Below are 15,100 nucleotides of genomic sequence, written 5' to 3'. Positions count from 1 at the left end.
CAATGTGAAAGTAATTAAATTACGGAGACCTTATTAGTTAGAAGTAATAACCTGAATACAAATGTGTATAACACACAGTATGAGAGTGTAGCAGGCAGGCATTTTAGCTAAACAGAGGAACGTGCAGGACAGCGTTACGTGCACCGAGGAGGTGAAAGGCTAAAATGACCACTTTCACAGTGTTGAGTATGGGGCGATGAAGAGTGGTTTTATTTTTCTTTATGTGGGCTACCTTTTGGATTTTGCGTTTTTTGTATTTAAGATCCATCCATCCATCTCCTACTTCAAATATCCAGTGCAAGTTGACAGGGAGCAGAAGCCTAGTGCAGCAGCACTGGACACAAGACAGGAATAAAGCCAGGTATCCCGGGGTATTTAAGATGACAACGTCATCCAAATAAAATATAATTAACAAAGTAAATAGACATCCAGATAAAACTTCAGCTACAACCCTGTCAGCTCCTAAGGATACAGAGATAGAAGTTCATTCAAACATATACTACTATTTCATATGCATATGCTACTATATTTGTTTGCAAAATAAATAAATAATAATAATAATATCTTGAAATAAAAAAAAAATCAACAAAAATGTCAGTAAATATTTCCAGATGTGTTTCCAGATGCATAGTATTTTTGGTGGCATGTTCATGAAAGTTCTTTTTATCCTTAGCCAAGCTGGAAGTTTTCTTTTCGTTTTAGTAATTCTTGTGTGTTATTTGAGAAGAATTGCTGTTATTTGTTATAAAAGTTTTTTTATTATTATTATTTATTAAGCGACTGTAAAAAACTAAATTTCCCTCTTGGTACGAATAAGTATTAATCTTTCTTTTATAGCGCCTTTCACATTGTACAGCTTACATAGTTGTTAAATTTCATTTCAAAACCCACACAGCAAATCGCCAGTGTGTTAAAAAAACTTCAATATGGAAAAATTCTTTCCATATACTTCCAGAGGTTTGCGCACATAACTGTCCATTGAGGTATACTGAAAATGCGTACCCATTGTCTCAGCACTTAAGCACACAAAATGTAAAAGCAAATTTAAATAACAAAGTTAGTCACAGTTGGCATTTGGTTCATGAAACCTGAGCATTCAGATAAATGGTGACGCAGAATCACGACCGGGATAAGAACGCCTAATAGTATAGCAATCGAAAGTACAGTATATGAATTTGACCCAATAGAGGTGGACCAATCCGAGTTCTGGGCATGAATAAAGGGTACATGGATGGACAGACACACCTCCTCTCAAAAGTTAGAGAAAAACGACAATAAAGGTGTGCACGCGGTGGCGTGCAGAGCGCTACTGACCCCATTCATTTGCCCCTTCATTTGCCTTCCACGACGACGGACCCGCTGACAGCGGCTTCGTAATGACAGGTTCGCCGCTCCTTCCCTTTTTACTTTGAAGCCTGACAGCTTGAAGGAACCTCACCGGCTGCTAAGTTACTTTAAAGTAAAACTTTTAATTACAGACGCGGTTCATGCTAAACATTGCAATTCACATGCGACGCTGACAAGCTAATTGCGCGTCTTCTTAACTTCACGTGTGTACACACATTAACGATAAAATCCCAAAGGAAAGTTAAGGGATTTTGTTGTTAAAACGATTAAAAGAAACATGGCGCTTTATTGCCCAGTTACTGTAAACCAACAGTAGGGCATAATAATAATAATAATAATAATAATAATAATAATAATAATAATAATAATAACAACAGGAGAAACACGTAAATTCCTTCACCTATTTTTTATGTTATTATTATTATTATTAATAATAATAATAATAATAATAGTAGTAGTAGTATTGCTATGTTTTGTAATTATTCTGATCGCTAGCATCCCTATGGCATACCTAAGGTCCCTGTCACTCCCCAGAAGCTAAACCATTCGTCTCCAGCTCCGTACAGATTCTGCCACTGATATTAAAATCATAACAGTAATACATTTTAATAGTAATAATATTGTAGAATAACTGCTTATTCTTTTTCGTGCCGTGCGCCTATGCTTCAAAGCTTCCTCCCGTCATGTACCTGTTGCTTCCAGGTTTCCTCCGTTCCCGTATACTGTACATCCCTATATTACCAATCCATCCATCCATCGTATTCTATTCACCCATCCATTTTCTTGACTCGCTAATGCAGTGCAGGATCGCAGGGTAGCTGGAGCCTATCCCAGTAATAATCGGGCACAAGGCAGGAACAATTCCTTTACAGGAAGCCATCCCATCGGTGGATGAACTGAGACACACACATATCAGGGTCGATTTAGCAACGCCAATCCACCCAAACTAAATAGCTTTGATCGATGGGTTAAAACTGGATTACCCTGATGTAACCAACACGCACACGGGGGGAACATGCAGACACCACGCGGAGGGCAGCGGGGATACGAACGCCCATCTCCTTATTACGTGGCAGAAAAGTTACCTTAGAATTAATAGGAATAAAGCAGCGAACTCAGAAACTGCGGCAAGAATAAATTTGGGATGTGAGCGTAAAAAAAGAGGTTTATTGGAGAAACCCTACAAAACCATCAGGTGGACGCAAAAATATCCATAGAGACAGCGAGCATGACTGTAATAATGTTAATGATTGTATTGGTATTTTAATTCACGAAGTTTCAAGTAACTTTTCTTAAGTTGACGTTTTCTTTAGGACAAAAAAAATCACTAGTCAATTCATTTACATTTGACTAAAAGAATGTGTGAACCGCCCAACTATCCATCTTCCAACCTGCTTATCAGGCAGAGTCGCGGGGCAGCTAGAATTTACCATACTAGCATCGGGTGCAAGGCAGGAACACCACATGGACTGCGCGCAACACACTGACACACGCACACACTAGAGCCAACTGTGAACCGTTATAATTAATTAAAGGTCTGCTTATGTTACGTCTGAATTAATAAAGTACAGTGTCCATTCAGACGATTACGATACATAAAGCCTTAATCATATGCTCCGTTTTTGTTGAAAAGTCACTCGTATAAACACATCTGCAGATCTTTAACGACCTGTCAAGGGGGGTTGGTAACTCTGAGTAGGGACCACTTTAGGTCGAGAAGGGCTGTGGCTGGTGCTAGGAAATGAGTTCTGGCCGCTGATAAGAATTCCCTCTTCCCATTACTATGTGATGGTTCTGGATTAGAAATGTTTCAGAAAATGTGTTTTTTCTGCTTCCGTTCAAGACTGTTATGTTGCAAGCTGACAGACGAGAGAAGAAACCACATTAGAAATGCTTTAAAGGCGATAGATAGATAGATAGATAGATAGATAGATAGATAGATAGATAGATAGATAGATAGATAGATAGATAGATAGATAGATAGATAGATAGATAGATAGAGACCTTGAAAATGTGCTAATAATAACAGACCACCCATTGCTGATTGGATCACATGTACTACATTTCTAGTTCTATGTGTCCTGGTCGCATTACTGTGTGAAGAGTGGGCCTCGTGTTCCCATAGTTAACTTATTAATTACTATTAAATACTAGCAACTACTAAATTAACTTATTTTCCTCATTGCTCATTTCCTTACATACACGAGCCTCTGGTTGGGATGCCGTGTTTTTTGCCAGCCCTGCATGTTCCCGTTATTAACTGCCTTTCACCTGTTTTGCCCTGGCACACTCCCTCCTCCCAGGATGGATAGGATAAAGGGTGGCTGTCGTCTGATACCTTCACGGCACTATAGATTTGACTCCGCGCTCGGTCGCTGGCAGTGCGGAGTTTCCACTTTCTCTCCGTGACCGCCTCGATTTCCTCCGAAACCTCGCAAACCGATCGAGCTGCGAGTGTGCGCTGCCAATCTGCTTCTTGATTTGCTCCTCATGATTTCATAAAACGGGGAGCGCAGAGGCTGGAATTTTAGATCGCATCATTAAATGTTATAAACTCAAATAGTAAGATATGTATATTGTTGGAGGCGGCAAGAAGATAATTTGGGATTTTATCATGCTGCCTGTAGAATGAGGGAGATGTGGAAAGAAGCCGACGAAGCGGGGAAAGACCTCACAGGACGGTTGGGTTTGAGCAATGAGGCATCACCTGTAGCTGCCGCCATGTACAAACACGAAGCGCACATTTTAAGATGTAATTAAGTTTTGTGGGATATGCGGTAGTTTGTCAACAACGCCACCACTTCCTTCAAAAGTTTTCGTTGAACTCGGCAGATTGGATGACACGTGACATTTATTTCTTACGGTCTTCTTTATTTATTTTACAGCAATTCTTTTAAATAACCTGCTAACTGTATTTTATTCAAATCAATATTCGTTTAACAAATTAACTCGAAAGTGAAACCTACGATCTGCATGCACAGCACCCATACTAATCGTGACACTCTTTGAAAGTTTAAAAAAGAAAGGACTGAAGGCTGAAGGCATCCCTCATCTGCAATTGAAAGGCTCTCTCCTGGGGTCCCTCGTTAAAGCTCGTTGAGCGGGCACCTCTAAGAAGCCCACCTCGTTTCCATTAGAATAAGACGTTGAATGTTTGAGCTTTAATAAAAGAAATGGGCCGTCACCGCCCTCTTTGGCGGGCATCTCATTGAAGTGAGGTCCTGTTTCTAAATCGAGATGGCGATCATCTCCCACTCACTTACATAAGTTTCACAAGAGCTGTTTTCGAACCTAAGAAATGCAAGTCATCATTATACCTCATTGTTTACAGCGGACACAATCCTCATCCGGTTATGAACAAAATAAATAAAATATGATAAATTGAAGGAATTACAATAACTCATTTCCAAGTGAAGGGCTTCATGTGCGTGTATTTTATTTTCAAAAGCAAGAGAAAAGTCGTTTTCAGGAACTCAGTTTCTTTAGAAAACTTTAATCCACAGGTAGTTGTGCAATACCTTTGACGAACGCCCGCGGCGCCCGCAAGCTCCACGCTTGGATTTACAAAGAGCCTGAAATGCGGCGACAGCCAGTATCGGACATTAAACTCTCCTTTTAGTCCGGGAAATAAGTAAATTAAATAAACAAAATAGATTTTATTTAAAAAAAACATATAAACGATTTCTTCGAATCGTGAAACAGGTTTAATTATTAAAGGGACCTTTAAGTTTTCACAGAGCACGAGAAAGGCGCTATATAAATAAAATGTATTATTATTATTATTATTATTATTATTATTATTATTATTATTGCAATAAACTATGCTTATGTGGAATTTTCTTGTTTCATGTCTGTATGAGTTAATCGTACCCAAGAGTAACATACTGTTGGTTGAATTATTATTATATTTATTTAAATAACAAAAAATGCGCACCTGGTACTTTGTAAACTTAAAGGTTTTCATGTTCTGCTTAAATGATGAGGATTTCTTTATTTATAATATCTTTGTCTCTTAAAGCTAAGAAAATGCATTCTTGTTCATTCACGTCCGCAGGCATCCATTTCCAATTTGCATTTCCGTGACAAAGGTTAGTGAATTAATGGCGATGCAGCATCCTGAGATTTTATCTTATATGTAGAACTGCGAATCTACTCTCCATAAAAACTATTAATTGATCGTTTTTCCAAATAACCCGCAAAAAATAAATAAATAATAAAAATAAAGCCTTTCTCGCGTAACCTGATATTTACCACTAAAAGCTATTGGCCGGTCGCAGATGTTGATCTTAGGACAAGCGAGAGGTGAAATTTAGAAATCTGTTTTAAAATTAAAATTCATTTCTAGGTGACCTAGTTGGCTAAGGTACTGAAGTGAAAGTCACTCGGCTGTGGGCTCAGTTTCTAGTGGGACCCTGAGCGAGTCACCGCACCCGCCGGCCCTCCTAGAAAAACTGACCTGCGCCCGAGTGGGTAAATGAGCTGTGGGGAAAGCGAACCACAAAAACACACGAAAATTATAATTAACGGCGAAGAACTGAGACTTCAAATCACTTCCTGGAGTGTCGCAATGCTTATGTGTTCATGTTTAATTTCTTACATAAAAATCAATTCACTAATCACTGCAGTTAATTGAACCTGCTGTTTAATCACATGGCGTGATCCTGTTCTCGGACTCCACAATTACCAATAAATATGCGACTTTCTGACAGTTTTGAACAAGACCCGTCTTGTAATTATAGACTGTAGTATGCAGATCACTTTATTCATTTTCTGTCTGTATCTTCTTTCAACGTTTAGCTGCTTGTTCGTTACGATTATCGGATTTCAATTGCTCTTAACCAGCTGCCAATAAACAGAAAAGGAAAAATAAAAAGTCAATGAGTCAAACGAAGATTTTAATACATTTTGCCCAAGGGTTTTGATATTTACAACATAAGATTAGGAATAAGATTTTAAACAGTCAATTTGAGGAAATATAGAACACGAAATTGTGAGTGTGAATCACTGAAAGCTAAATAAATGAAAAATTAAATAGAATATCATATAGCGCCTTTCATTGGTAAGATTTGGGTACAAAATAGTTATTTGTAAAGCATATATGTTATTGCTTATTATCGGGCTGACACCTTTCATGGCGACTTACAACATTTGAGTTCAATTGGTTACGTTTCTTTTGCTGGCTTCTACCTGGAGCACAGACATGCAGGTGAAGTGACATGCTCATGGTCACACAGTGTCAGTAGCAGGATTTAAACCCACAAATTTACACCAAAGCAATATATATATATATATATATATATATATATATATATATATATATATATATATATATATATATATATATATATATACACACACACACACACACACACACACACATATATATATATATATATATATATATATATATATATATATATATATATATATATATATATATATATATATATATATATATATATATATATATATATATACACACATACATGCATACAATAACAATAATACGATGGATAGACATAGTAAAGTAGCTGTTAACAAATCCCTAAGCGTCGATTCCACATTTGTCTGTATAAGTGAACAACAATAATAGTAATATCGCGTTCTAAAAACGATGATTTGATTTCATTTATGTTATAAAAATTTTACCCAATTAAAGCATGTTTAAAAAAATAAACAAAAAGTATTAAGCGAACACTGCCATTAAGAGTGATCACCTTCCAGTTAGACGGCTCTTGAGCAGCTGCTTCTGCTCACATATTTATTTACAAAGAGAGAGCCTGCAGGTGAAGTGACTCGCTCAGGGTCGCCGTGAAGAAACTGAACTATCAACCGTAAGCTGTGTGCAGTGTAACGCAGGCAAGGCTGTTAAGAGAGGGGCTTTGAATTTGCGACGTGTTTTCGTGGCTGCTTACCTCGAGTAAACGTGGATCGTTTTGTAAATTTCAGATAAAGATGAGTGCTCATTAGAGGAGGTATAACGTCATTTCTGAAAATATAATCAATACATAATAAAACGAACCATGCTTATGTTCCTTCTTTGGAATCTGTGTGATGGTTTGAGGACATATTATCAACATTTTCTGTTATAGATAGAATATATTTATAAGAAGATTCCGAACTTTTAGGTGTGTGATGCTATGATTTAAACACTAAAAGATGTGCTCGATACCGATTGTCGATAAAGTCATTTTAATCGAAAGCTGACCCTATAGGAAACCAGTAAGGGCGCATAAAGTACTGGCTCTTAAAAGACCCTCAGCCTCCGCAGCCCTTCCGCTCGTCCCAAGAGCTCTTCATCAGCATCGTATATGACGTAGCGGCAGCGCCTAACGGCTTTGATTGAATCAGGGACAACTCGTTTAATTCAGTTTTGAAAAAGCAGTTCAAATGTCCTTTTCAATTTTGGAGGCTCAGTGGCGTATTTGTTCTAACCAATCACAATGCCCGCTTGGCCGAATTCTACAGGTCCAGTCGGGTTTTTCCTCCAATTCTTTAGTCCGCCTGCCCTGGCCTCAGTGCACTCGAGTGAGCAAATATTGTCATTGCCTCGAATGTATGTGGCAAATAGTGCAGCCTGAATGTCAACGATATGAAGGTGGATCAGCTTTGTTAGCTCAAAGCCTTTGTAGAAGGTGAGGTTACCAACTCACTTCAAATGCAGAACGCAGATTTATTTTAAGTGATTTCATAACTGCCGGAACCTTTAATCCTCCTATGCACAAAAGCATGTTTATCACTGTTTGCTTTGCTTTTTTTGAGTGTGCAAATAGAAATACCACTCTAGCACAGGCAGTGCCCAGTAACTTACATATCAGACTTGTTTCAAACTCCCTTAGTCACCCTTCCTTATGTAGCATTTTAAAGGGGAAAAAGGCAATAAAACCAGGTCTGCGGTGACACTGCGGTAGGCGTCGCGACTCACGAATCCAGCGTCATGTAGCTCATGTAGACTTTGCACGTTCTCCCCGTGTTTGCTGGGCTTTTCCCCTCTCATTCCCTAAGACGTGCAGGTACCCTGATATGGTCTGGCCCCCCTTATAGGGTTGGAGCCCAATATTACCGGTATTGGCTCTGGCGACCCCGAAATGAATTACGCAAGACTGAGACGGTTATGTTCTGTAACATATATAATGCCAATGTAACTGCTATTTATAATTTATGATAATGAACGAACGGAAAAGTACGTTCATCATCAAGATAACTATGTCGTTTTTATTAAACTGTTTTTAGCTTTTACAAAAGAAAAATGAAGTATATAGTTAACCATTATATCGCAATACCACCGCCTTGTAAACCTCTTTTGACAGATGCTGCATTATTCGGTTGCGCGGGTCTATGTATTCCATACATCATTTAAGACGAGTGGGTGACATGCGGTTCGATTTTAACCCTCGGGCAGTAAAGATTTGTCCATGCCCCATTTAAAAAGTTGCTACTTTTAACGCTTCGTTGCAAGCATTTTAACGCTTTGTCACAACATGTGATCTGAAAGTAAAGTGTCAAGCCTGGCGACCCACGAGAAAAGCAAAAGCCATATCAGTCACCTTCTCTTTACTAAGAGCGCCGTTAAAAGACATAAAGTAACGCGGGTTTGTTTGATTTAGCGCTACAAGTGACCCCAACTGCACATTCTTTGATTCTGAATTGGAGGTTCGCGATGAACAGAATATAAAAAATGTAAATATCAAAAGGACATGGCGCGGACCAACTAAGAAGTTAGTGCATCAAAGTTTGTGTGACACTGTAAGGGGCTCCCATCTTGAACAAGGGAAGAGGCCCCTCTATCCTGTCTCCCAGGTCTGGAAAAAAACGAACTCCCAAATTTAGATTAAGCAATATTTTTAAAATTGTCTCACCATTTATTTAACAAAGAAGCTTCATGGTTGCACCAGTCTCCCTGAAAATACAGTGCTCTTTTTACTAGTTTTGGTTCAATGTTTGGCCAGATTAGATAGATAGATAGATAGATAGATAGATAGATAGATAGATAGATAGATAGATAGATAGATAGATAGATAGATAGATAGATAGACTCCTCAAAATAAAGGTGCCAGAGTGAGCGATACCATAGGGGAATCAGTCCGTAGATCCCTAATAAGTTAAATACAGTAGGAAGTAACAGATTGTTATGATTTTAAAAGGACTTTTGCTGCATACAATAACACAGGCTAAGTTCAGGTCCTCCTAATCTGTTTGTGTCCTGTTAGCCTACCGTAAAGATTTAATTTTTCTGCATATTAGGAAGTTTTTCAAAGCACAAAGAACCAGCTTCATATGCCAATAACACATACCAGAATGAAATTGTTCTTTGTTAAGCAATTGTTCTAGGAGGACCATAACACTCAGTAAAGAACGATATATAAAAGGCACTACATAACAGGCATAGATAGATAGATAGATAGATAGATAGATAGATAGATAGATAGATAGATAGATAGATAGATAGATAGATAGATAGGGAAAAGGCACTATATGACAGACAGACAGATAGAGAAAAGGCACTATGTAACATATAAGAAAGCAAAGCCAAAATTACTAGTAAGTATAGTAAACAAAACGCTGTAAAGTATAATTATTAAGAAAATAAACATTATTAAGGAGTTTTCGTGTATTCATAATAGCACACAAACTATTTAATTTGCTTTAAAAATACACCAAAGATAATCAAAATTTACAGGTGGATCAAAAAATGTCATTTATTGTGGCAATGATGTGGCCTTTTTTTCTGTCCCTTGTCACCTTTGTAATTCGTTGCTAAAGCTCAAACATGTTGAATGCACATCGATTTTCAGTAAGTATCCTTGCATAGAAACATCTGCAAAGAATAACAACAGCTTAAAGGCTACTTGTTGTCATATACGAAGTGTGATTTATTGCAGGTATTTGCGCAAAACGTATAATCTTAAAAAACAAAACATTAAAATTAAACCCGATTAAGGGGATGTGAATCTTATTTTTGAGGTTAGAGCAGTTACACGGGGGCTTTTCTGCGTTATTGTATCGTTTGAATTGTGGTTTTACTCGTTTATCTCTACAGTTTTTTAAAGTCTGGACGCACCTTAGTTGACAGAAATACATAGAATTAGCTGAAGTAAATAACATGTCGAATTTTGACATGTGTTGTATAAGCATCAGAGGCGTATTTTTTAGAAACTTTCAAAAAGCAAGGAGGGATAAGTTAAATATATAGACGAATATTCCTAAAATAAATAGGTTTAAATGCATTCGTGGGAACGTTTTCTGGACTATTTTCATTTTCAGGAAAAAGATTTTCAAAAGGATTCTGACGTTCCATTAATACAAGCTAACCACACACAAAAGTAAAACGTGTTGTGTGTTGTTTATTAAAAGTGATTTATTATGTAAAGGAACTAGTCTTACAAATCGAGGAAATCTTTGCTTCATGTCTGCCCTGTAATGTCAAAGTAAACTGCACAACAAAATCTAAATTGGACTTCAAAGTTGTATGCCTATCGCGCGTTTGTTTCCATTTACAACTGATCGATTTTCCATTCAGTGTTTATTAAATGAAAGGTTTGACATACTATGTCCAAGAAATAAACTCAAAAAAATATAAAAAAACAAACAAATTTAACTGTTTAATATCACACCGTGAAATACACCTGATTCAAAACAAATCACATCCACATCTGCACTTTTCAAGCTTCTTACAGCAAACCTGGAATGAGATGAAATGTTGCATACAATAGGATTCAAGGAATCCCCTCTGGACATAAATATGTGCGTGTCCTTAAGTGAGGGCAGTAAACTCACAGTTTTGGTTTAACTGTGGAGAATAAAAGGAACGATTTTTGTGAACGTACCCTTAGTAAATAATATGACATTTTAAAATAATCAGTCTTGCTACTGAACTGATGTAACGTCATGTGTAAGTTTCGCGTTTCTCACCATAAAGTGCACTCAACTACATTGTATGTTCATAACGCCATAATATCCTCAGGTAGCTCGTGAAGCGCGGCTCAGATATTAACGGGGTCAGTGCCAGACAGCCAACCTAATTTAAAGTGCTCACAGTGCGTAGACTCAGCCTTAAAATGACCTTGGATGTCCATTCACAGTTAGTTAATAAAAACTAATTTCATGTAGGTATTACACTACAGGGGAAAATATAAAAATGTCCACTTAGTTACATTTCTGATTTTAAAATTATTTATACATAGCATATAACGCAACAATAAAGAAAATTTCTGATGATGGTACAGTTCGAGAAACGAGAAATTTCTAACACATGGTGTAATTATTTTTATTAATTATGTGATTATTATATGATTAAGCCGCTACTTGTAATGCGAGTTCATAAATAAAGATGCTATAAAATGTGTCTATCCCCCCGCGTCAGCGCATTGAAAACGAAATAATAATAATAATAATAATAAACATTTTATTAAATACAAAACTTATTAGGCGAGGCAAAGAACTCATGATGTAATAATCTGAGTTTGCCGTGTGAGTTAATCATTTCACATTCTGTCTCCTTGTTTCAAAATTTAGTTTCCTTTGCTTAACTGTTTAAAACAGTCACACTTTTTTCTCTTTTAAATAGATAAAAACATAGGCCCCTTTTAACTAGGCGTTTAAACCGATATTTTCCCCGAATTTAAAAATTGTCTTTTATTAAAAAATATGGTCACCTGCGATACGACAACTGATGCTTCAGGCACGGGGAGGGGGGAGCGGGGGTCGCTTCATTTTTTTTATGTTCCACTTTTGAGTTTGTTCTCTCATTGTTTCTCGTTATTGAGTTTTTATGAATGAATTTAAAATTCAAAAATACCAAAGCACGTGCTCTACCATGTTTACGGGGGGTGGGTCTGCTAAGAACAGTTTTCGTATGATAACAAGTCATTACATACATAAACCGTCAATTTCCTTGATTCCCCCCTTTTTATAGGAGGAGGGGGGTCGTGGTGAAGGTGGAAGAAGGGGGGAAACTGGTGCTCATTCCGATGGAAATAGACATAAGGCTGAAACCAATTTTGGAAGGACAGGACGTCGGTCCATCTTAGGTTTCTAAATAAACCAAATAGAAAAACGAAACAAGAAAATGATTTAAACTGATGTACTCATATTTAAAACATTGATTTAAAGCATCCATTCACACTCAATGTGCTTAAATTGAATAGTATCAAATCATAACATGCTCAAAGTATAATTATGCACAACTTAAATGTGTTTTTGTTAAGATCTCAAAAAATTGTAATCTTGCGTTAATCTTTGCTGATGCAAAATAATATAAACAATTCAATACGTACTGTTAAACAGATAACAATATATAAGTAATATTATTATACACCACTCCAATGTGTGATGAAATATGAAATCTGTTTTGTTCCGATACCGGACATGGGCTTCTTACCTGTAAGAATTAGCGCCGTTCATGTAGGTCTGCGAGGGGGCCATGCCAGGGGGGTACTGCAGAGCTGACAGGTCATATCGGTGCAGCTGCTGAGTGTAACCCAGCGCCTCACTCTGCATGCCCGCGTACCCCCCAGTGGGGCCCCATCCGTAGCTGTCCATGCGAGGGCTCCCCCCGGGTCCTTGCGCAGCCGCCGCCGCAGCCAGAAGATTGCCGGCGGAGAGCGGGTATTTGCCGGCGGCGTTGTCCTTCTTCAGGAGCGGCTTGTTCTTGCGCCGGGGTTTGTATTTGTAGTCGGGATACTCCTTCATGTGTAGTGCTCGCAGCCGCTTGGCTTCGTCGATAAATGGCCGCTTCTCCGCGTCTGTTAAAAGCTTCCACTCGGCACCAAGTCTTTTGCTTATCTCCGAGTTGTGCATTTTGGGGTTCTCCTGTGCCATCTTGCGTCTCTGGCCACGGGACCAAACCATGAAGGCATTCATAGGTCGCTTTACTTTGTCCATGGGGTCTCCGCCTGGGGGACACGTCCCCTTGGTCCCAGGGTGAGTGGCCCCCACGCCGTTTCCAACTGGGGACATCCCAGATCCGTGTTGATGGGGTGGCGGGGGTCCTGTCGATTTTATCTCATGTTCCATCATGCTGTACATCTTTAAACGCCGGGGGAAAAATCCGAATAAAATAAAATCAAATATACGGGACGAAGAAAGAGATTGAAGAGTCTGTGTTCTGTTAGTTGCCGGAGCCTTGATTACTGTAAACACCGGATTGTAAATCAAGTCAAACTACATTCACCCTGGCAATTAAGATACCTCCCTTCTGAATTCCCCCCGAGGGTTAAGGTGGGAACCAAACTTGGGAAAATTCTCTGTCTCACTAAAGCCACGGCACGCCGGCATGAAAAAAAGAATTTGTTAATTATCGGAGTCCAGTGACATACCTGCGCGCGTGTATTCTTACAGAAGCGTGGACGCGAGCGAGTCCTTCATGGGCCGACCGGATCGCGAGCGAGGGCTTCGAAAAGTTCTCACCTACTAATTCTTACAGGCTAACTTCCCAGCTTTAAGTCACGGCTCCGTCAAAAATGTCCAACACTTTTAAAAAAAAAGTTCTCCCACTTCAGCGAGCATGCTAGTTTATAGGGATATGTTCAGAGTGCCCGACCAACCCGCTTCTAGCTCGCCGACAACGGGCGTTTCTTAAGTGTCACCAATTTACATAACTATTGAAGGGGCGAGGCAACGCCGTGAACTTTTTCAAATGTACACCTTTCTTTCTTTCTTTCTTTCTTTCTTTCTTTCTTTCTTAGACTATGCTTAGCAATTAAATTTCACTGCATTTTTTGCATGTCTATTTATTACTTACTGTATAGTAGAGGACGGGCAGGCGTGCTAGGATTTGGACTCATTATTCAAGTTGTCACTTTTTTGCAGTTCACACTAGGTAAATAAACTGCACCGAACTTGACATGTTATTGACATTATATTATTATTTATTCATTCAGCCGACACTTTTGGCCAAAACAACTTGCAGATCTGAAGTGGACAATGGTTAATATCAGGACACCTGTGAAAGTAGCAACTATGAATCTGTATATATAATTCATAAAGGCAATTTAATTGTCTATATACCTTATTTGGGTTACTGTTGTGCTGAAGTAGGCACAGATTTTATTTATTGTTCCCCCAATAACATTTTGTTTCACCTCAAGTATACTCTTAAAAATAATGGTTCTTTAATGGCACTATAAGGATCTCTACTGGGTTTTGTGGTTCCTCATAGAGCCATTACTTGACAAAGACCCATGTCATTCTGTGATGGGTTGTTTGTTCTTTGGACTTTGAAAAGGTTCCTGATATGTAAAAAAAATCTAGCTTTAAGGTGCTTAAAACTAACAGTTTAAGAAAACCTGAATTTAGCTTGTGTTACTGAACATGAAATTCATGACCCACCTGAATTTCACAAAACTGTTACCATTCATGGTTATTCACTGTATGGAGCCTGTTATGGATCTAACTAAAATGTTTCTTCTGTGGCATCACTCTGAAGAATTGCTCTGGCACTTTATTTTTAAGACTGTACCATCGCACATGGACTAATAAAAATACCAAAGTGGTTCTTCAGAGCAATGTCATAATGGGACCATTTTTGGTTCCCAAATGAACCATCCATGTGCAATTTTCATAGAGAACCTTTATTTAATTAGATCCATAAAAAGTTTTATAAATATCCATCAATAGATAACAGATTTGTGAAATACCAATGGGTTCCTGACTTTAAATGAATTTTTAGGTGCCAATAATCACACAAGATAAATTCTGGTGTTCTTGATCTGTTAAGTACCCTGCAAGGTAGCCCACTATACATTAAATATTT

At 38.1% G+C, this 15,100-nt stretch overlaps 1 protein-coding gene across 1 annotated transcript in view; it reads right to left on the bottom strand.

Annotated features, from left to right (window-relative positions):
• Positions 1 to 13,841, bottom strand: part of sox19b (SRY-box transcription factor 19b) — a 33,347-nt gene extending 19,506 nt beyond the window's left edge. Inside the window, exon 1 of the mRNA XM_039746942.1 lies at positions 12,728 to 13,841. Within this exon, the coding sequence (XP_039602876.1) occupies positions 12,728 to 13,374 (647 nt within the window). The 5' untranslated portion in view covers positions 13,375 to 13,841. The remainder of the gene's footprint in view (positions 1 to 12,727) is intronic.
• Positions 13,842 to 15,100: the final 1,259 nt, after the last annotated feature.

Source organism: Polypterus senegalus, chromosome 3, assembly GCF_016835505.1.
Source record: "Polypterus senegalus isolate Bchr_013 chromosome 3, ASM1683550v1, whole genome shotgun sequence".
Classification (NCBI taxonomy): domain Eukaryota; kingdom Metazoa; phylum Chordata; class Cladistia; order Polypteriformes; family Polypteridae; genus Polypterus; species Polypterus senegalus.
Note: the sequence above shows the minus strand (reverse complement) of the source record. Positions and strands in the feature narration are given on the sequence as shown.